The sequence below is a fragment of the Tachyglossus aculeatus genome, chromosome 15, assembly GCF_015852505.1.
Source record: "Tachyglossus aculeatus isolate mTacAcu1 chromosome 15, mTacAcu1.pri, whole genome shotgun sequence".
NCBI lineage: Eukaryota > Metazoa > Chordata > Mammalia > Monotremata > Tachyglossidae > Tachyglossus > Tachyglossus aculeatus.
The window spans coordinates 20546930-20569749 of NC_052080.1; the positions used below are offsets into that span (position 1 = coordinate 20546930).

The window sequence follows — 22820 nt, forward strand, 5'->3', positions numbered from 1 at the left end:
TTTAACGACTGACTGCCAGATATTTGTTGAGCATTTCCATGAGCCTGGCACTGCACTAAGCACTGCGGTAAATACGAGCTAATCAGGTTGGACACAATCCACAGTCACAGTCTTAGTCCCCATTTAACAGACAAGTGGAGGAAAGAGAAATTAAGTGACTGGCCCAAGGTCTCGCAGCAAACAGGTAGCAGAACCAGCATTAAAAATCAGGTCCTTTTGACTCACAGACCTGTGCTCTATCCATTAGGCCATGCTGCTGATTATCAATATTCCTTGTGTATTTATGATGTTACTCTTCACAGTGTAAATGGACAAATTTGATATTTCTATCGCCCAAGTATTGGTTGACGTACATATACTACTTAATTATTCATCAATTTCGTCTTACTATATTTAGGCAACTACCATCCTTGTTTCTCATTCTGCTCCCACTCATTATTTGTGCCTGCTGGTCTCCCCCCTTACACTGAAAACTGCTTGAGGGAAGAGATCAATGAATTATTTAATCAAGGGTATTTATGGAGCGCTTACTATGTGCAGAGCAGTTTACTAAGGGCTTGGGAGAGTACAATACAACAGAATTAGCAGAGACGTCCCCTGCCCATCACAATTTGCAATCTAGATGGTGTTTTTTGCTTCTCTTGCACTCTCCTAAGCCCTTCGTGCAAAGATCATTCATTCAATCATATTTATTGAACACTTCCTATGTGCAGAGCACTGTACTAAACGCTTGGGAGAGTACAATATAACAATAAACAAATACATTTCCTGCTCTGCCCCCAGCTTTGCTGACTTGCTGTGTGCATATCACTGTACTAAGCCCTCGGGAGAGAGTTGGTAGACACATTCCCTACCCACAAGTGTACAATCTAGAGAGGGGGGCAGACATTAATATAAAGAAAGAAATTATGGCTATGTACATAGGTGCTGCGGGGCTGAGAAAGGGGTGACTAAAGAATGCAAATCCAAGTGCAAGGGTGACAGAGAAGGGAGTGGGAGAAGAGGAAGGCCTCTTGGAGGAGATGTGCTTTTAATAAATCTTAGATGATGGGGAGATTGATCACCTGTCAGATATTAAGGGGAAGGCAGTTCCAAGCCAGGGGCAGGCCGTAGGTGAGGGGTCAGTGGGGAGATAGACGAGATTGAGGGAAAGTGAGTAGGTTGGCGCTAGAGGAACAGTGAGGTGAGGTAGGAGGGGGGCCCAGATCAGGCTCCCCAAGACCCCAGAACTGTCTACATCAATCAGTCAATCAATCAATCGTATTTATTGAGCGCTTACTATGTGCAGAGCACTGTACTAAGCGCTTGGGAAGTACAAATTGGCAAATTGGCACATGAAGCCCCATTCACTGCAGAGACCTGGATTGAGATGGGATAATAATAATTATGGTATTTGTTAAGTGTTTACTTTTCTAAGTGCTGGGATAGATACAGGTTAATCAGGTTGGATGCAGTCCCTGTCCCAGATGGAGCTCACAGTCTTAATCCCCGTTTTATGGAGGAGATGACTGAGGCCCAGAGAACTGAAGTGACTTGCCCAAGGACATACAGCAGACATGTGGCAGAGCCGGGATTAGAAGCCAGGTCCCTTGGACTTCCAGGCGCCTGCTCTATCCACTAGGCCATGTTGCCAGAACTGAGATCCCACCTGTCCAGAAACCCCTTTGAGACTAGGACCTCTAGAATCATAATAATGATAGCATTTATTAAGCGCTTACTATGTGCAAAGCACTGTTCTAAGTGCTGGGGAGTTTACAAGGAGATCAGGTTGTCCCACGGGGGGCTTACAGTCTTAATCCCCATTTTACAGATGAGGTAACTGAAGCAAAGAGAAGTTAAGTGACTTGCCCAAAATCACACAGCTGACAAGTGGTGGAGCCGGGATTTGAACCCATGACTTCTGACTCCAAAGCCCATGCTCTTTCCACTGAGCCACGCTGCTTCTCGATCATCATTGCCTAATGCCCTGACTGGTCATTTTCAGTTCCCAGAACTCCATGCACTGGAAGCTTTTAAAAATAATAGTAATAGTAAGCATGTACTATGTGCCAAGCACTGTGCTAAGTTTCTGGAGTAGATATAGTCTCATCAGATCAGACCCAATCCCTGTGTCACCTGTGGCTCATAGGCTAAGAGGGAGGGAGAGCAGCATCTCATTCCTTTTTACAGATCAGGAAACTGAGGCACAAAGAAGTTAAACAATTTTCCCAGGGTTACACAGAAAGCAAGTAGTGGTGTCTGGATAAGAACCTGGGTCTCCTCATGCCTAGTCATCATCAATCGTATTTATTGAGCGCTTACTACGTGCAGAGCACTGTACTAAGCGCTTGGGAAGTACAAATTGGCAACATATAGAGACAGTCCCTACCCAACAGTGGGCTCACAGTCTAAAAGGGGGAGACAGGGAACAACACCAAACATACTAACAAAATAAAATAAATAGAATAGATATGTACAAGTAAAATAAATAAATAAATAGAGTAATAAATATGTACAAACATATATACACACATACAGGTGGTGTGGGGAAGGGAAGGAGGTAAGATGGGGGGATGGAGAGGGGGACGAGGGGGAGAGGAAGGAAGGGGCTCAGTCTGGGAAGGCCTCCTGGAGGAAGTGATCTTTCCTGTGGTCTTTCCACTAGTACCCTCTGCTTTGAAATATTTAGGAGCTTGCACCTAAGAACTGTGTTGCCGGAAGTGATGAGGATTCCTTGGTCTCCTCCTTCCAAAACCTGTTTATATACTTGATGATGTTATCTTGGTTTCTTGAATCTGTTCCTTATCATTGATCATAATTCACTGTTATCGTTCTGTTCATCTGTCTACCTTCACTACCCCATCATGCACTGAGGTAGCATATGTATCAATTCCAGGGCTCGGACAGGGCTCACAGAAAGTAAGCCCTGAATAAATCTCACAATTAACCAACATTGGGCCCTCAATAAAGCCTATCAATTGATTAGAAAAAAAGAACGAGAATCAGATGATTGTGTATGCAATCCAAATAGAAGGATTTTGAGGCTTATTGCTCCATTCCCAGGGAGAATCAAGTTTATAGACATTTCATCTCATCTTCCCCCTCAGTTCACTCTTCAGAGAGGGAAGGAGGGGAAATGTTGGCCAGCAAAAGATGACCAACAATTGGCAAATCAACCCTTGTTCAAGTACCTTGGGTGACAGTCTGTTTTTGTGCCACTTAAGCATCTGACTTCATGAATTTTGCCACCGAGACCTTCTGTGCACTCTGTGGCTGGCGGTTGAGAAATATCTCGCCACCTGAATGTTAAATTGGAAAACACACACGAACAAACCTAATGGAAGGCGATGTTAATTCTAATGAGTTTTAAATGTAATAGATAAAGGGAGCTTTGCTTTAGTCAGGCCTGATGAACTTGGAGTATCGGTCAATCCAACAATCAGTTGTATTTATTGAGCACTTACTGTGTGCAGAGCAGCTTGGGAGAGTACAATATAACAGACATGCTCCCTGCCTACCAGGAGCTTCCACTTCTTGGGTAATCAACGGGATGACATGTCTGCCAACTCTGTGGTGTTTGTCTCTCCCAAGTGCTTAGCAGTGTTCTGCACACAGCAAGCGTTCAGTAAATACCATTGATGATGACAACTTGACCTGTCAGTCAAAAGTTCTCAGAGTGAGGCGGTGGTATATATCTCAGTTGCATTTATTGCTCACTTACCAGGTGCAGAACACTGTATGTACTAGAAGCAGCTTGGCTCAATGGAAAGAGCATGGGCTTGGGAGTCAGAGGTCATGAGTTCAAATCCCGGCTCCGCCAATTGTCAGCTGCGTGACTTTGGGCAAGTCACTTAACTTCTCTGTGCCTCAGTTCCCTCTTCTGTAAAATGGGAATTAAGAATGTGAGCCCCCCATGGGACAATCTGATCACCTTGTATCCTCCCCAGCACATAGAACAGTGCTTTGCACATAGTAAGCACTTAACAAATGCCATCATTATTACTATTATCATTATTACTGTCAGTCGAACACATTTATTGAGTGCTGTGTGTAGAGCACTGTACTAAGCATGATCCCTGCCCTTATGGAGTTTACAATCTAGAGGAGGAGACAGATGTTAAAATAAATTACAGATAGGGGAAGTGGCGTGTTGGTAGGTTGTATTTAAGGAAGACGGATTAAAAGTCAAGTGGAACACAGCTCTGGGGAATAGCTGGATGATTGTAGTCTTTGCTATTGAAAAGTTGTAACTCAGAGTCTCCTCAGAGGAAACTGTGGTCTGAAAGAGAGCCTGAAGTAGGTTTTCTCAAACAGCACTATGACATCCTTCCTGAGAGAATGCATGAGTCTGTCTATTCCATCTTTAGGCACCCACTCGTTCATTAGTTATCCATTCACTCGGAACCTTAGGAATCATTCCCTTTGGTACACTGCACTTCCCAACATGTCCATTATGCATTTAAAAAGGCTGTTCACGACCTAGTTCTTATTTTCATTTTTTTATTTAGAAATAATAAAATAAGACAATAATATATAAAAATCTGTACAATCCATGATTTGTGCAGTACAATAGGAAGACTTTGATACAAAAAGGCGGCAAACAGGAAAATAGTAACATACAACGATTGTCAAATGCCTAGATCGTTCATCTTGCCAGAGCTTTGAAGCCAAAGTTGTAAGAAAAGAGATTCTAGTTGGCTATGGCATGGTAATTCTGCAGCACTCTCCTATTAAACATGGTCAAGAGCAGGCAGGGTTTGAGACAATACAGTACTTCTCAGTGTTACCTTGTAATCCCAATATGAAAAACAAGACCTAGCAGAACAAAATCAAACAGGCAGGTCCTTTGCCTTTAATGAGGGATCCAGTTTAATGAGGGATCCAGTCACTTGGTGAGTGAATCAGTGACCCGGAACTGAAAGAGAGGGAGATGATAACAGAGCTGGTGACATAAAGATACTATTCAGTAGCTCCTAGCCTTGTGAGGAAGTCAGTGGAAGGGGGAAAGAGAGACGGAACAGAATTCCAACTTGCTTTCGGAATTTGGAACAGCATGCAGTGTTATGTTGTGACATCGTTAAAATGTCTCATTCAAGTATTCTCATGAAAGGGGAGAGACTGTCTCTCGATTCCTCGAGTAAGAGGACATCGTCGATTTCTTCCATCCCCTTATTATTATAATAAAGAATCCAGAGGAGATAGATCTGAAGGCATAGGAGCTGCTAGCAGCAGAACAGACTGGAGAGGAGACCGAATGCAAATTGTGCTTGGCTTTGGAAAGTAGGGCATAGACCGCCAGAGTTTGCGTATGACAGCTCTGCCCTTGTTTAAAGGAGATTTTCAAGATCCCATCAGTAAAGATAAAGAGCTTACAAAAGAAATACGACAAAGAATGCAGTGCATTACCTATTGTCTTTGCTCCTGACAAGAATTTAGCAACCTGAAAGCTTTTAACTTTTACAATGTCAGTAACTAGAAAATGTCTTCAAATGAAAGTCCATGCTTAAATAAATAACAGAAGTCCATAGCATTAAGAGCCCTATAAGGCTTGCAAATATTTGTTAAAACCATGCTAACCGGTAGCATCTAGGTACCTAGCTAACAGAAACTGCTGCACTGAATTTATACTTTTTATGGCAATTCTTTTTTTCCTTTACCAACTTCTATTTACATTTGGCTTTAAATATGAAAATATCTGATAAATCTTATAAAATGTACACTTTAAAAACATATTTTCTGCAAAATTTTCTTGAAAAAAAGAAACCTGTGCACCAGAAGTGTTCAATTTTTTTTTTCATCTTACAAACCAACTGAAGGTTCCCCCTGGCCCTCACTCAGGATGCCCCCCCCCGAAACACACACACTCTCCAATACCTCAAGTCTCAAGTGGCAGCATTGTGGGTGTGGAGCAGGGGGGGAACCTCTTCTCAGCCTCTGAATCTTCATTTGTTTTTCACGTTACTGAATACTCTTTGGTTTAGCTGATCTCCTCTGCAAGAACGACCCAATAGCAGCACTTTTTCCGTTCGGTTTCCCTTCACTGTCTAGGACCGAAAAAGCTCTTCTCCAATACCCTTGCGCGTCGATCGCCCTCCAATTCCCCCCGCCACGCTCCAACCCAGCCCTTCCCATCAATCGATCATACTTATCCAGTGCTTGCGGTGTGTGGAGCACTGTACTAAGCGCTTTGGTGAGCACAGTATAACACGGTACTCTCCATGGAGCATTGACCCCCCCCTCCCCCCAACCCCAGCCTTAAAGTTTGGATTTTAAATCTCTTCCGTTGCAATGCAAAATGTCGATAGAATTCAAACCCATCTCCCGGGGTCACTGCAGAGAGCAGAGATCACCAGGTAATTGCAGGCGTTTCATCCAGGTTAGGCGGTCCAGGGGCCAGAAGGGCTTCGCCCAAGACATTGTCGCTAGAACAAGCTGTTTTTTTAATGGCATACAGTGAGCTAATACCGTGAGAGTTGACTTGGAGTCGTGGATTAAAAAGAGAAGCCAAAATCCCCCGGGACCCACGTCACAGACGTTGGAGCCTCTACAGCGCATCTACTGTACATCACAGAGCTAAAGGCACAGAAGGTTTGAAAGCAGGGCTGGCGGGCGAAAAAGCTTCAGTGAAACTAGTGCGATTCTCTAACCACAGAGATGACGCTGACCCGAGATCGTCATCACGCGCAAAGGGAAAGGAAGAATACCTGTTCCCTCAGTTTCTCCTTCACTCTCTTTCCCTCCCATTGCTTGGCTTTCTCTGGGAAGCAGCACAGCCTAGCAGACAGATCACAGGCCTAGGCGTCAGAAGACTTGGATTCAAAACCCAACTCTGCGCCTAGGTTACCGTGGGACCTTGGGCGCTTCGCTTAATTTATCTGCGCCTCAGTTTCCTCATCTGTAAAATGGGGATTAAATATCCATTCTCCCTCTTACTTAGGCAGCGAGCCCTGGGTAGGACAGGGACTGTGGTTATCTTGTACATACCCCAGTGCTTAGCACAGTGCTTGGCCTGGAGTGAGCACTGTGCTGAATCATGGGTCACACCTATTCCTCCCTCATGCCTCTCTCAGGCCTTTGATGTTCCCGGCTACTCAGCTCACTTTTCCCCCAAAGCTGCTTTGCCGGGTAGCTAATTTGCTGACAATCAGTGGGATTCAATCACAGCATTTTCATGCTGTTTGGCTCAGTTTTCCAAATACTAGTTCAGCACTGAGAGGGCTCTGACTCTCTAGGAGCAGTTGGGGAATGTGCATCCAAAGAAGATACACACCTGACCTTCTAAAGTAGCTTTCCAGGAAGAACAGATGTTGGGTGAAGTTACGTGTTCTGTTGTTGCGCTTTTTTAATTCTCTCCCTCACTCCCACAACCGATAACTGACTTCATGGATGCACTAAGGAAAAAAAAAATACACTTAGGAGAATTAGCATTTCTGGAGCGCTGTTTCCTAAATAAGGTGCAACGTGAGGAGGTGGACAATATCTTTAGCAAGGTTCAAAGATTTCAATTTCTTGCTTCCAAAGCAGCCTGCTTTGGGGTCCGTCCATCCCCATTCTCCTCCCCCCCCCACCTTTTTATGAGAAAGCATTCCTGTGCAAAATCACGCATTATCTTTGGTATCCCTTTTAGGTAGTTTCACTTAAAATTTGAAAGAAGCAATTAAAATCTGGGAGGGAGGAACGAACCCCGGAGGCTCCCGTTTGGCCTGTGGTTACAAAATGCCCCTTATGTAACAGAAGAGAGAACATTCACTCTCACTAACTACTGGCCTCAAAAGTTCAGGCTCTCGTTTTGGCAGCCGATTGCCAAATATTTGCCACTCTGAAGTGTATCGTGAGCTTCCCCCAAAGTTCAACACTGATTTTTAAATTATACAAAAGAAAAACTACACTACAACAAAAATTCAGTTTGTGTTCATGTAGTTAGTAGCAGCTTTTCAAATAATAAGGCAGTCTCTTGCCTTTGTTATGCCATTAAAAACACTCTTGTTCCCTAGAAAGAAGCATTCTGGAAATGTGGAAAACCGAGCCAAAGCTTGCCTGCAAGTTCAAGTTTTGTCAAAAAAAAAAAAAAAAAACAAACCCAAAAAAACAAAAACCCAAAAACAAATCAAAAGAAAAAGAAACAAAAATATAAAAACAAAACAAAAAAAAATACATAATTTATTCTACATATATGTGCCATCTGGTCATGCGTAGACATGTTTAGTGCTTTAGGTTTTAACGTCCGTCCTCTGTAATCTTTCCTCCGAAGCCCTGAAACCGGCCTCTGTTCCCTCGCGCCCGTTTGCTCTCCACCAGTACCATCTTCCTCGGCCAACCGTCGTGGATCCAGTTTGTAGCCTATCGCGCCTCTGACCCACCGACTGAATTTTAAGGAAAACCCCCCACAGGAGCATCAGTCAGTCATATTTCCGATTCCCGCCTCAATGGCCTGGGCTCTAGAGGCACTCCCGCCTGGTTATGATGGTCAATATCGGGGGGGGAGTCTGTACTGGTGCTCTCGGGCACCCCGTGATCGCTGTCGTCTTCCTCTTTGCTCTTGAGGGCCACCTCGTTCTCGTAGCAAAAGGAATTAGCGTTCGAGAGGATGTATTTCTTCTCTGCTAAGTCTCTGGCACTACAGAGCGGCGTGTTGGGCACTTCGTACGTTTTGTGGAACCTGGAGTAGTCCACTTTGTAGTAGTTTTTCTCTTCGAAAAGCACGGGCTCGTAGCGGTGGCCCCAGAGGATTTCGTTGGCCAGGTAGGAGCTGCGACACTGCGTGGTCATGGCGGTGGCCTCCACCATGCCCTCGAGGATCACGACGATCTCAAAGTCCGCGTTGTCCATGTCCTGTTTGCTCAGGTCGTACAGAGGGCTCTCCTCATCGATCTCGTGGACGATGGTGATGGGGGAGACGAGGAATATCCGGTCGATCCCGCTGTCGAAGCCCACGTTGATGTCGATCTGATCCAAGGGGATGTACTCCCCTTCGGACGTGATGCGGGACTTGAGCAGCTGAGCTCTGACGTGGGCCTCTACCAGGTGGCTCTTCCTCAGGTTCCCCACCCGCCACATGAGACAGAGCTTTCCGTCCCTCATGGCGACCACGGCGTGGTGGCTGAAGACCAGGGTCTCGTTCCTCTTCTTGGGCTTGGCCATCTTGGCCATCACCGCCCCGATGATGAAGGCGTCGATGATGCAGCCGACGATGGACTGGAACACCACCATGAAGACGGCGATGGGGCACTCGTCCGTCACGCACCGGAAGCCGTAGCCGATCGTGGTCTGCGTCTCGATGGAGAACAGGAAGGCGGCGGTGAAGCTTCTGACCTGAGACACGCAGGCTTTGTAGGGCTCCGGGGCGTCCAGGTCCCCGTGGAGGAGCGCGATCAGCCAAAACACGCAGCCGAAGAACAGCCACGAGAGGACGAAAGCCAGGCAGAAGATGACCAGCATCCATCGCCAGCGGATGTCCACGCACGTGGTGAATATGTCGGCCAGGTAGCGCTGCCCCTTCTCGCCCACGTTGACGAACTGGACGTTGCAGTGGCCGTCTTTCTTCACGAAGCGACTCCGGCACTGCTGCCGGGTGTGGACCTTGCTCTTTCCGTTCCCGAAGCCATTGGCCACCGCCATGGTGGCCAGCTTCATGCCGTCCTCCTCCGAAGAGACGATGCTGTAGCGATTGGTCCGCACGCTGCCCATCGCTTCTGTCGCGGACGCCGGTGCTTCTGCTTTGGAAAACAGTCTGAGTTTCTGCAGGACCCTTTGGAGAAACAGTTTTGAACACTCCAGAGGGACCCGCCCAAATAAAAAAAAAGTAAAAATGGGGAGCGAGCAGAGTCCCCACGGACCCTCCCTGGATTCTACCGAGGATGGTCTTCGGACATGTAGTTAGCTTAGTAACCTTTCCGGCGTCCAGAGAACATGGGTCTGCAAGAAAATAGAGACCACGCATTAGAAGAGAAGCAGCATGGCGCGGTGGATAGAGCACCAGCCTGGGAGTCAGAAGGTCAAGGGCTCTAATCCCGGCTCCTCCACCTGTCTGCTGTGTGACTTTAGGCAAGTCACTTCACTTCTCTGGGCCTCAGTCACTTCATCTGTAAAATGGGGCTTGAGACCGTGAGCGCCACGTGAGACAGGGACTGGTGTCCAACCCGATTTGGTTGTATCCAGCCCAGCGCTTAGTACAGTGCCTGGCACGTAGTAAGCGCTCAACAAATACCGTGCTTATTATTATTGTCAGAAGGACTGCATAGCATGGGCATTCCCATCCAGGGTGGATTGTAAACTCCTGGAGGGCAGGGGACATGAGAAAGCAGTTCGGCTTAGTGGATAAAGCACGGGCCTGGCTTCTAATCTCGGCTCGACCACCTATCTGCTGTGTGAACTTGGGCAAGTCACTTCACTTCTCTGGGCCTCAGTTACTTCATCTGTAAAATGGGGATTGAGACTGTGAGCCCCACAGGGGACGGAGACTGTGTCCAACCTGATTAACTTGTATTGACCCCAGGGTTTCGAACAGTGCTTGACATATAGTAAGCGCTTAGCTAGTACTTTTATTAATATTACTATTACATTCTCTATATTCACCCAAGCGCTCGGTACTGTGTTCTGTGCATAGAGAGTGTGCAGTAAGATCCACTGATTAGGCTAGTCACAGTACATCTAATACGGTCCTCTAAAGAAACTTGGGAAAGCGGAGTTCACCTGCACGTCTCAAAAAGTTCACAATGCCAATGAATCCCCATAAAGGTCTTGGATGTAACTTCCATCCATAAGAGACCTGAGCACTGAGTAGATGGTGGACTTGCCTAGAGCTCGGGAGTTACATCTTGGTTTGTACCATGGCCTCTAATCGGGAGAAAAGGCACTCTACCTCTCTAACACTCTCCATCTTTCTCTTTCCTCCCGGCAACATCCCCACCGATTAATTGGTGCCAAGTTTGTAAGGTTAAATGTTTGCCACAGGGCTAGAGTTTGAATCTAGTCAAGGGTTCGAATCCCGGCTCCGCCACTTGTCTGCTGTGTGACCTTGCCTCATCTGTAAAATGGGGATTAAGACTGTGAGCCCCACGTGGGACAACCCGATCACCGTATATCCTCCCCAGCGCTTAGAACAGTGCTTTGCACATAGTAAACGCTTAACAAATGTCATCATTATTATTAGAGCCCTGGGCCGTGTGTCACGCAGGTGCGACGTCGGGATGGAGCGTATGTGTAGAATGGGAGAACAGGAGAAGGCTCTCCTCACGGCTAAAATCAGAAATCAACCAGGACTCGGTGTGTTCGAGCCAACAGGGAGGGTATTCTTTGTAATTATCTGAACTGCAGCTGGATTTTTACTTTTAGGGTATTGGTTTGGGCTTGCAAAAATCGCCCGGGATACCGTATGCAACCAGCATGCAAAAATGCCCGATAACATCTCTGTGGTGCAGTTGATTCTGTCTTGAAGGTAGGCTTGGCTCTGGGGGAACGAGAAGCAATTCTGTCGCTTAGTGACAAATGCCACGCAGCTCTCCCGGGGGATGGGGCTGCCACTTGTCAGAAAAAAAATGTGGATTGAAGCAGGGCACTGATACAAAGAGCGGGTTGGAAAAGGAGCAGCAATGTCAGAAGCATTTCAGGCAAACTCTGAGTTTTGGCCTCCCAGACTGGAAATGAAGTTATCCATGGTCGATCATTAATGTCACATGAGTCTCTCCAGAATTGCTGTTGTATACGATATGTCTCTATGGAGAAACCACTCACCTTGATTTAATTTTATGAACAAACAAAAGCCTTCCCCCTCAGCCTCCCCATCCCAAGGTAAAAAGACAACTGACTTCACATTTCCACTAATAAACCAAGCAATTCCTCCCATTTTGGGATAAAGGACCAGAAAAACACAGTGAGAGGATAAAATGTTTTCTTTCACAAATGGATATTAACAAAATTAATTTGAGCTGATGCCCAAAATTGATTCTTCGGTTGGACATGGTGGAGTCGGTCTTTGGGTAGGGCTATGACAACAGATGCTGAATAATAGAAATAAACTCATCTCCCAATAATAAAAGCCCAGAATTGTATTTTTCCTCTCTGAAGCCACACTAAGATTGTGTGGTTAACAGGACAGATTGTATTGAGCAAAATGCATATGAAGCCAAGCAAACAGTTTATCCAAACTATTCCTGTCCATTCTAAACATACACAAGGTATCTTTTCTCTGGGAAATTTTTGTTCCAGTATATCCTTGTATCTCTCCCCTCCTTTTCCAAAGTTATTATGCAAGAATGCGCCCCAACACATATTTCATGAGATTAGTCATCTGCTAAAATTGCAATGTGTGATACATTTTTGGCAGCTTTTGACACCTAAATGATGCCCGAGTTGAATATGGCTTTGAATTGTTTCACGAAAAAGTTACGGTGCTCTTCGAACCTTCCGCTGCTTAATATTTTGTCTTCACTTGGTAGAATATTCACCGTTGAGGGAATCTATGCACCGACACTTTTCTGAGGAGGGTGCTTGACTCTTCCCATCACGGTGACTTCTACTTGGCCTAGTGGAAAAAGCTCTGCAACTGGAATCAGGGAACCTGGGTTTGAGTCCCGGCTCTGCCACCTGCCCACTGGGTGATGTTGGGAAAGTCACGAGGCCTCAGTTTCCTCATCTATAAAATGGGGATAATCAGGATGTGGGACAGAGAACTGCAACTGATCTCACAACCTTCTCTCTAACCCAGTGCTTAGTACATTAGTAAGCGCTTCAAAAAGGCAACGATTATTCACTGTATTTCAAGTCACGATGATAGGCTCAGAGAGCAGCTCAAAGCAATGTTCTTCTGCAGAAACGCAAATGGCCTGGCTCCACACAAGAAAGAGCTCACTGAGAAAAGCAGATTTACTGTATTTACACATCAGCCATAAGATTTGCCTGTTCATGATTCAAGAACTGTATTTTTGCCCAGGGTAGAGACCGTGATGTACAACACAAGATGACAAGCCTTTAAGACCCTATTTCCTCGCCCTTGGCACTCGCTTCTCCAAGCAAACCTATGAAATCAAAAGGATTTGGATATATGATTCTCCCAGAGTCTTGATTATGGGATATCTGTCTAAATTCCTCCAACCACAAAGTACCGGCTTCCTAGGAATAGCTTGCTGTATTTAGAACCTTGAAAATAGAATGCATCGAGAGCCGATTGTCTTATTTCCATGCCTAATGATAGATTTTTTTTTTCCATGTGCAGTAAATCAGCTGAAAGCTTCACCACTTCAAGTATAACTCTGCCGGAAGCAGAAAGCTACACCTATTTTGGCACCTCCGTCCTTCACCGCGGAGCTGAACTTTCGGACATCTCCTACCTCTGCAAGCTTAAAGGTACCCTTTTGAAACACATCAGAGAGTAATAATCTAGAACACGTTCCCGAATAGGGCTCGATAACTGTCTTAATGTGTCATTAAGATGATTACTTTTGTTGTCAGTGAGCCCTAGTGTTTGAGACACCAAAGTAAGTAAACAATGCACCCATAACAGAGCAGCTGTGGAGAACTGAATAAGGTGTACAGCTTTAATGGATTAACTCCACACAATGTGCAGAAGGAAATGAAGTGCTGAGGAATATTCCAGTGTGGATGTGGGGGTGAAAATTTAAGTACTTTTGATGACTTTCGGGGTCACTCAAGTTAATTCTTTAAAAAAAACCGAACTTTTTGCTCGCAACGCCACCAAAAATGTTTTAGGGACTTCAGTGTAAGCTACAAACTTTAACGTAAGTGAGCTTGTATTTTTACCCAGCCCACAACCATTGCTGCATATTCCAGCCCTGGGAAATTGACAGGATACATGTGGTATTGTTCACGTCTAGCCTATTTATAGACACAAGCCCAACTCAAATGGAAGGGATGGAAAAATCGCTTCTAACACCTTAATTTTAGGTGGATGTCATAATGGGAGTGAGGCATATAGTATAGCTGTGGGAGGTGTGGGATGGGGAATAGAAAGGGTGTAATAAAAGAAGTGTTTTTGCTCAGAGAGGCATCAGAGGAAAAAAAGCAGGTTCATCAAAACAGAAAAAATTCATTTCTGCAACAGGTCAAAAAAAAAAATGAGGCTCTTCACCTGGAAATGATTTGCAATGAAAAATCAGAAACACAGTGCACAACCAGGTTTCTGATTTATGGGAGATAGAGAATACGGACAGGAGCCTACCAGGCAGAAAGGGAGATTGCTAATAAGTGCTCAGAGTAGTTATTCCCCAGCTGACGCCATATAGACCCGGTTTGGATATGTGTATGTATGTGTGTGCGCAGGCGTTGGGCACAGGTTGTTGCTATGTATACACAACTGCTAGCTAAGCAGCCTCACTGGGGCTCAGTAAACAGAGGAGGGCCATTATAATGTGTCTGTGTCTATGTGTATGTTCATGAAGGTAAACCGTATCTAGAATCGTGATACCAGATATAAGGAGGGCTCATTTGTTTACGCAGCTATGTAGCACACAGATATTAAGTTGAAATATTTGAAAAAAACAACAACCCCAAAACCCATGCAGTTTGTTCAGGTAAAAGGTGTGGCAATCCTTATCTGTCTTGGCACCTCTCTGAAGCTGCGCATCAACTCCATTTACTATCGGGAATTTGTTTATTGTCATTATCACCGTTATTAAGTATACCTGCAGGGGGTAAAGGGAGGCTAAGCTTTTGGGAAACAATAGCTCAGTTTGCAGAAAAGTTCAGAAGATGAGTTCTTGATGGACAAGAACACATGGAAAAACAGAACAGTCAAGAGGTGCAGTTCGGTGAAAGACATAATTAAGAAAGGAGAGTGATTTACTTTTCCTTGCCCTGAAATAACATTTCACTTAGAGGGTCAAGATTTTTCTAGAGGATGACAGAAGATATGGATTCTCATCATGCAGGGGGGTGGGGAACAATGGCAAAGATAAACAAGTGTAAAGGTACGATTCAACACCCACAAAGTGATGGTGGATCAGAGAAGGCCCCGCAGAATCTTGATTACAAGTTAATTTGATTGGAAAAGTGATGCTGACAGGAGATGTCTTTTACACACAGACGCTCGCACACATCGGTTTTCAGAGATTCCTCAGCTCTCATCCTGTGCTCTGAGCCAGTCAGTTTCCACCTTTCAGGGTTATTTCATTCGACCCTGCAGCCACAATCTGGTTAAAAGGCCACCTAAACACTTAGAGGAGACTGCCGTAAATAAATCTGTTATTTCCTATCTGTAATTTTTTTTCAATTGTCATGATGAATCAATGTTATGATGCAATCCCTCTACAGTCATTCGACTAGTGTCCTTCCCTTATACCTTCCGTCTGCCAAAAGATTTTTTTTTTAAATCACAACAAAAATCACAATAATAATAACTTAAACCGCTCAGGAGGACGGGAGGCAATGTGTGATAGGGGAAAGTTTAATGGATTGCCTTAGGCAGAGATCCAACTCCAGAGCCTTTCCCTCTTCCCCAGCAACACAACTTTGGAAAGCTCAGTAGTTAAAACAAAAAGCACAATAATAATACCAAGAGCGGGGATTGGGGATGGCGACTATCCCCAAGGCGCTCGCCCTCTCCTGAGATGGGTGGTCGCCTCCAATCTCTCCACCCACCCTCCAGGGCGGCTCTCCAACGCCATATCTTGTAGCTGCAGCTGGTGCATTTAAAGTTATGAGCACAAACAGATGCTTGGGAGAAATGTGTTCTTATTGCTCAACTGTTCCAAGCATGGCTCTGTATTTTTAGCTCGGAGGGCAATCCTGCGCCCAGACGCGCACTAGGCATGACCCAGGCGCCCTCTCCTCCTCCTGCTGGCCTGCCTTCCTCCCCCTCTTACTCCTCCCTCCTCTCCCAAATCCCAGCCACCCCTCTAAGCCGGCCAGAGGGCAAGATGGACAGCTTCCGAGATCCACTCTCCCCCTCCTCTCCCCTTCCCACTCCAGGGAGCAAAAAGAGGAGCCAGTAACCGGTCCCTTACCTGTTGCCAGCCCAGGACCCGGGGACCTGGGGTGGGAATGGGGAGGAGGGGCATGGAAGATCCCGGTGGATCCCGAGGGAGGGAGCGATGCAATTCCCAATCCTTCCCAAGGCTCAGACGGCCGGGCTGGACGGAGGCTTTTGCGCTTCTGCGCTATCCTGGGCTTCTGACTCTTTTGAGGGTTTCCGTGTGATGCCGGCGAGGCTGGCCACTCCCCCCGGGCTCCTCGGCGGCCTATGAGAGACAGGGATCGGCCCCGGGATTCCTGGAGGGGAGGGATGCTGCTCCCTCCCCCCCCGCATCCCAATCCAAGGACCACAGCCGACCCGACCCCCTCCCTCCTCTCCCGAGCAACCCCAAGGCCTTGGGCCCGGAGCTGGAGGAGAGGAAGAAAAGGGGGTCCGTCCCAGCAGGTGGAAAGTGAAGCTGGTTCAGGTTGGACCCAGCCCCTGTCCCACCTGGGCTCACAGTTTCAATTCCCATTTTGCAGAGGAGGAAACTGAGGCCCAGAGAAGCGAAGTGACTTCCCTGAGGTCGCACAACAGACAGTGGCAGAGGCGGCATTAGAACCCACTTGCAGCTGGCTCTGGGGTGAACCACATTAGTAGTAGTAGTAGGAATGATGGTATTAAGCCCCTTCCTTCCTCTCCTCCTCGTCCCCCTCTCCATCCCCCCATCTTACCTCCTTCCCTTCCCCACGGCACCTGTATATATGTATATATGGTTGTACATATTTATTACTCTATTTATTTATTTATTTATTTTGCTTGTACATTTCTATCCTATTTATTTTATTTTGTTGGTATGTTTGGTTTTGTTCTCTGTCTCCCCCTTTTAGACTGTGAGCCCACTGTTGGGTAGGGACTGTCTCTATGTGTTGCCAATTTGTACTTCCCAAGCACTTAGTACAGTGCTCTGCACATAGTAAGCGCTCAATAAATACGATTGATTGATTGATTGATTAAGCGCTTACTGTGTGCCGAGCACCGATACGAGGTGATCGGGTTGTCCCTCGTGGCGCTCACAGCCTTAATCCCCATTTTACAGTTGAGGAGACGGAGGCACAGAGAAGTTAAGTGACTTGCCCAGAGTCACACAGCTGACAAGTGGAGTCCGGGATTAGAACCCACGGCCTCTGACTCCCAAACCCGGGCTCTTTCCACTGAGCCATGCGGCTTCTCGGAGAAGCTTCTTGAGCCGAAGGCAGCCGGAGAAGCTGCCTTGAGCGGGAGGAGAGGAAGAAGAGGGGGTCGGTCCCAGCAGGTGGAAAGAGAAGCTGTCCCCTTGCAGCTGGCTCTGGGGTGAAGCATATTAGTAGTAGTAGTAATAATGATGGCATTTATTAAGCGCTTACTATGTGCCGCATGTCAGCTGTGTGACTTCGGGCAAGATACATCATTCACTGTCGTATTTATTGGGCACTTACTGTGTGCAGAGCACTGTACTAAGCGCTTGGAAAGTACAGTTCGGCCGCAGAATTACTTAATTTACTTAAATTCTCTGGGCCTCGATTACCTCATCTGTAAAATGGGGATTAAAACTGTGAGCCCCACGTGGGACAACCTGATAACCTTGTATCTATCCCAGCGCTTAGAGCAGTGCTTGGCATATAGGAAGCGCTTAACAAATACCAGAACAATAATAATAATAGTGGTATTGGCTAAGTGCTTACTCTGGGCCAAGCACTGGGGTGGATGCTAGTAGATCGGGTTGGACCCAGCCCCTGTCCCACCTGGGGCTCACAGTTTCAATTCCCATTTGGCAGAGGAGGAAACTGAGGCCCAGAGAAGTGAAGGGACTTCCCCGAGGTCACACAACAGACCGTGGCAGAGGCGGCATTAGAACCCATGACTTTCTACTCCCAGGCCAGGGATCTGTCCACTTCATTGTGCTGCTTCAGAGGACTTGCCCCCAAATCTCTCCTTCTCCCCACCTTCTCCCCCCTCTCCCCTCCACCGTCTTGTACCCTAGCCTGGAACCAGAAAGCTCTGCCTTTTCACAGCTCTCTCCCTCAAACAGATGATGATATTGATTATAATGTTGGTTAAGCGCTGACTGTGTGTCAGGCACTGTACTAAGCACTGGGACTGTAAGCTCATTGTGGGTGGGGAATGTCACTGTTTTTGATTGCATTGTATTTTCCCAAGAGCTCATTACAGTGCTCTGCACAAGGTAAACTCTCAATAAATAAGATTGAAAGAGTACAAACAGATCAGACTGGACACAGTCCCTGTCCCTGAAGGGGCTCACAGTCTCGATTCCCATTTTGCAGATGAGGGAACTGTGGCACAGAGAAGTGAAGTGACTTGCCCAAGGTCACACAGCAGCGGCAGAGCAGGGATCCACTTAGTACAGTGCCTGGCACATAGTAAGTGCTTAACTACCACAATTTTTCTTGGGGAGGAGGGGACTTTGGAGGGGGGAGCAAGCCAGGCGACCCCCTGATTCCATACCTCCCTCCCAAATCGAACCCCTAATCTTCCCATTCAAACAGTTTATCTGCAGTAGAGATAACACGGGGATAAGAAAGGAAAGGAGAAGGAAACCTGGAGATAGGGCCCCAAATGGACCCTTTCATACTCACGAACACCCTCGGATATATTTAAACCAACTTGCCGGAAATTGTTATTTCTTCTTGATTGATAGTTTCATTCAAAAAGTACCTTCATCTGCCATTTGAAGGGTGAACCAGTGTTCTAACCTTGTTCCCCCCAGGAGACTGCAACAACCTCTGCTTATAAGGAAAATTAGGCTTTGGTTTTATTTTTCCTTAAATGACAACAACAAAGAGGGGGGAAAAAAAATTCCAAGACTCTACCAGAGTTCCCATCCCTAAATTAGCATTTCCCAATTCCTGCCTCTGGGACTGATTCAATTCCTGCCTTAATCACGATTTTCATGAGGATGGTTATGTCTGTCCCTGAATATTCTTTTGAATTATACTTCTGTGTACATTTCTGTGTTTTACTGTGTATGTGGATACTGGTCTCCACAGACATTTTAAATATACGAGAGAGCTTAGAATGGAGAAGGTGGGCTATTTCAGTCTTACACAGCTGGTTGGATCGAGGCCTCCACTTCTAAATGTTTTATATTCTTAGGACTGCCCCAGTAAGGGCTGTGATTGGCATGGACAAGAGAGTGTGAGTGGCATTGCTCAAACCAATAGTCCTTCTCATCCATTTCTTCATACAGGATTTCAGTCCTGAAATGTTTCATGATTGGGCCAAGGAAAATCCATCGTTCTTAATAATAGTAATTATGGTATTTGTTATGTGCTTACTATGTGTCCAACTTGATTATCTTGTAGCTACCCTAGTGCTTAGTACAGTGCTTGGCATAAAGTCAGCTCTTAACAGATGCTCCAATTAGTACTTTTACTAGGTTGTGCAAATCTGCCCCGAGTCCCTTTAAAACCCCCATAGCAATTATAATAATTGTGATATTAAGTGCTGCTTATGTGTCAAGCACTATACTAAGCACTGGAGAAGATACAAGATAATAATTGTGGTATTTGTTAATTGCTATGTGTACCATTCATTCATTCAATTGTATTTATTGAGCGCTTTGTGCAGGGCACTGTACTAAGCGCTTGGGAAGTACAAGTTGGCAACATCTAGAGACGGTCCCTACCCAACAATGGGCTCACAGTCTAGAAGGGGGAGACAGCCAACAAAACAAAACATGTGGACAGGTATCAACAATAATAATAATAATAATAATAATAATGTTGGCATTTGTTAAGCACTTACTATGTGCAAAGCTCTGTTCTAAGTGCTTGGGGGGTTACAAAATGATCAGGTTGCCCCACGTGGGGCTCGCAGTCTTAATTCCCATTTTACAGATGAGGTAACTGAGGCTCAGAGAAGTTAAGTGACTTGCCCAAGGTCACACAGCAGATATGTGGTGGAGCCGGGATTCGAACCCCTGACCTCTGACTCCAAAGCCCGTGCTCTTTCCACTGAGCCATGCTGCTTCTCTAAGTCAAGTCATCAGAATAAATAGAAGTAAAGCTAGATGCACATCATTAACAAACTAAATAGAATAGTAAATAGTAAACTGTGTTGCAGGAGTGGAAGTCAGAGTAAGAGAAGTAGTAGTAGGAGCTGCAGCAGTAGTAGTAGAAGAAGAAATAGTATTTCTACTACTATTGTAGAGGTACAATAGCACAACAAACTAGCCTGCTCTGTGACCTTGGGCAAGTCACTTCGCTTCTCTGTGCCTCAGTTACCTCATCGATAAAATGGGGATCGAGTCTGTGAGTCCCAAATGGGACAGGGACTGTGTCCAACCCTATTGGGTTGTATCCATCCCAACACTTAGTACAGTGCCTGGGACATAGTAAGCGCTTAACTAATGCCAGGCACTCTACTAAGTGCCAGGGTGGATACAAGGAAATCGGGTTAGATACAATCCCTGTCCCACACTGGGGCTCACAGTCTCAATCCCCATTTTACAGATGAGGTAACTGAGGCTCAGAGAAGTGAAGTGACTTGCCCAAGGTCACACAGCAGACAAGTGACGAAGCTGGGATTAGAACCCATGACCTTCTGATTCCCAGACCAATTGCTCTAATTATAATCTGGTCCCACACAGTGCTCACAGTCTAAGTAGGGGGGAGAGCAGGTTTTGAAAACCCATTTTCCAGGGAGAGGAGGCACAGAAAAGTTAAGTGACTTGCCCAAGGTTGCAGAGCCAGGATTTCCCGGGTCTTCTGACTCCTAGGCCTGTGCTCTTTTCACTAGCCTTTGTTGCTTAGCAACCTACAACACACCCCGGTTAGTGTGTCCAGAATGTTTCTACACCAGAAGCATTTCACCCCCACCCTCCCAGCCCCCCGATAGTCCAACCACAATGGTTGGGATCAGTGGGGCTCCTACATTCTCCTGGGTCTCTTCTACCAAACTGCCTTCCCTGAGAGGGTGGCAAGAACCCGAGTGGCAGCAGTATATTTTCCAAAACTTTTAAGAACATATACAGTGAACAACGTTGGGCAGCTGCTCCAGTTTGCTAAGGAGCCTGAACTTGGTTCCTTTAACCCCAGTGTACCTGAGGTCTTCTCAGGCTCACTAATGCTCTTATGTTGCTTTGTCTTTCGGTATTCATCGTTCCCTCACGTGCCCACTGTCGGCTTCCCAGATAATAACTGTGACATTTGTTAAGCATGCCGGACACTGCGCTGGGGTGGATACACGCAAATTGGGTTGGACACAGAGTCCCTGTCCCACGTCGTGGGGCTCACAGTCTCAATCCTCAAACTGAGGCCCAGAGAAGTCAAGTGACTTGCCTAAGGTCACACAGCAGACGAGTGGCCGAACCAGGATTAGAACCCATGATCTTCTGGCTCCCAGACCTGTGTTGTGTCCACTACGCCATGCTCCTGATCCCATTTCAGGTGGGGAGGCTCCTGAGGGCCAGGGAATTTTACTTGTCCTTCATCATCAATTGTATTTATTCATCATCATCATCATCAATTGTATTTATTGAGCGCTTACTATGTGCAGAGCACTGTACTAAGTGCTTGGGAAGTACAAATTGGCAACATATAGAGACAGTCCCTACCCAACAGTGGGCTCACAGTCTAAAAGGGGGAGACAGAGAACAAAACCAAACATACTAACAAAATAAAATAGAACAGATATGTAGAAATAAATTAAATAAATAAATAGAGTAAAAAAAATATGTACAAACATATATACATATATACAGGTGCTGTGGGGAAGGGAGGGAGGTAAGATGGGGGGATGGAGAGGGGGACGAGGGGAGCGCTTACTGTGTGCAGAGCACTGTACTAAGCGCTTGGGAAGTACAAGTTGGCAACATATACAGTCCCGACCCAACAGTGGGCTCACAGTCTAAAAGACTGTGTCCTTCCTTGTAGTCTCACCCAACACCGCTTAGTACAGTGCTTTGTACACCGAGGATGTTCAGTAAATATCACTGAATGAATGAGTCTACCCCTCTAGACGGTAAACTCCTTGAGGACAGTCTACCCACTCCATCGTATTGTACTTTCCCAAAAGCTTAGTGCAGCGTTCTGCACGTAGTAAGCACTTAATAAATGCCACTGATTGAGTAAAATGAAATGAATGAATGAAGAGCATTTAAAGAGAATACTACTAAATTCAAAAGAAATCATTGAGTATATCCAGAAACCTACCAGGCTTTAGCTACCTTCATCAGGGGCCCTTTTAGGAGTTGGAACTCTCCTCACGTAGTCCAGTGAGATTGCCAGGGGGACTGCCGAAACTTTTGTAGGATGTAATTGTACTGACCATGGAAATTTTCAGTCCCCCAAGTCTAGCACTGTATTTTTCATTCCTCTTACTGAGATTACACTTTGCATCTCGCCTCTAGCTCTGCCACCTGGGTATTATACATCTTCCATAGAAGCGTCATGGTGTGGATAGTGCATGGGCCTGGGAGTAGGAGGTCATAAGTTCTAATTCCAGTTCTGCCACTTATCTGCTCTGTAACCCTGGTCAAGTCACTTCTATGTGCCTTAGTTACCTTATCTGTAAAATGGGGATTGAGACTGTGAGCTTCATGTGGGACAGGGACTGTGTCCAACCCGATTTGCTTGTATCCACCCCAGCACTTAGTACAGTGCCTGGTACACAGAAAATACTTAACAAGTACCGCAGTTATTATACTGGCAAGTTCACGGCACACCCATGAAAGAATGCTTTTAACAAGGCCTTATTAACTTTATCGCTCGTAAGTAGCAAAAAAGACATGCCCATTTTATATGTGATTGTCTCATCCCCCTGCTCTAAAAAGGAACCAAGCTCTTACCTTCAACCTAACAAAGCCCTTTCAAAGAAATATAATTCTCAGAAAATTTATTTCCTTATAGACTGCTTCTTGAGAAGCAGAGAAGGA

General features: G+C 45.9%; 1 protein-coding gene across 1 annotated transcript; it reads right to left on the bottom strand.

The window, feature by feature from the left end:
* Positions 1–8162: 8162 nt before the first annotated feature.
* KCNJ2 (potassium inwardly rectifying channel subfamily J member 2) lies at positions 8163–16029 on the bottom strand. The gene is made up of 2 exons (XM_038757326.1): positions 15939–16029; positions 8163–9894 (listed from the first exon to the last, which is right to left on the bottom strand). Exon 2 carries the CDS (start codon positions 9664–9666, stop codon positions 8383–8385), a length of 1284 nt encoding a protein of 427 aa, XP_038613254.1. The 5' UTR covers positions 9667–9894; positions 15939–16029; the 3' UTR covers positions 8163–8382.
* Between the last annotated feature and the right edge of the window lie 6791 nt (positions 16030–22820).

What these genes read in the sequence shown, in the direction of transcription:
- KCNJ2 (XM_038757326.1), bottom strand. Translation starts at nt 9,666, where the DNA reads ATGGGCAGCGTGCGGACCAATCGCTACAGCATCGTCTCTTCGGAGGAG.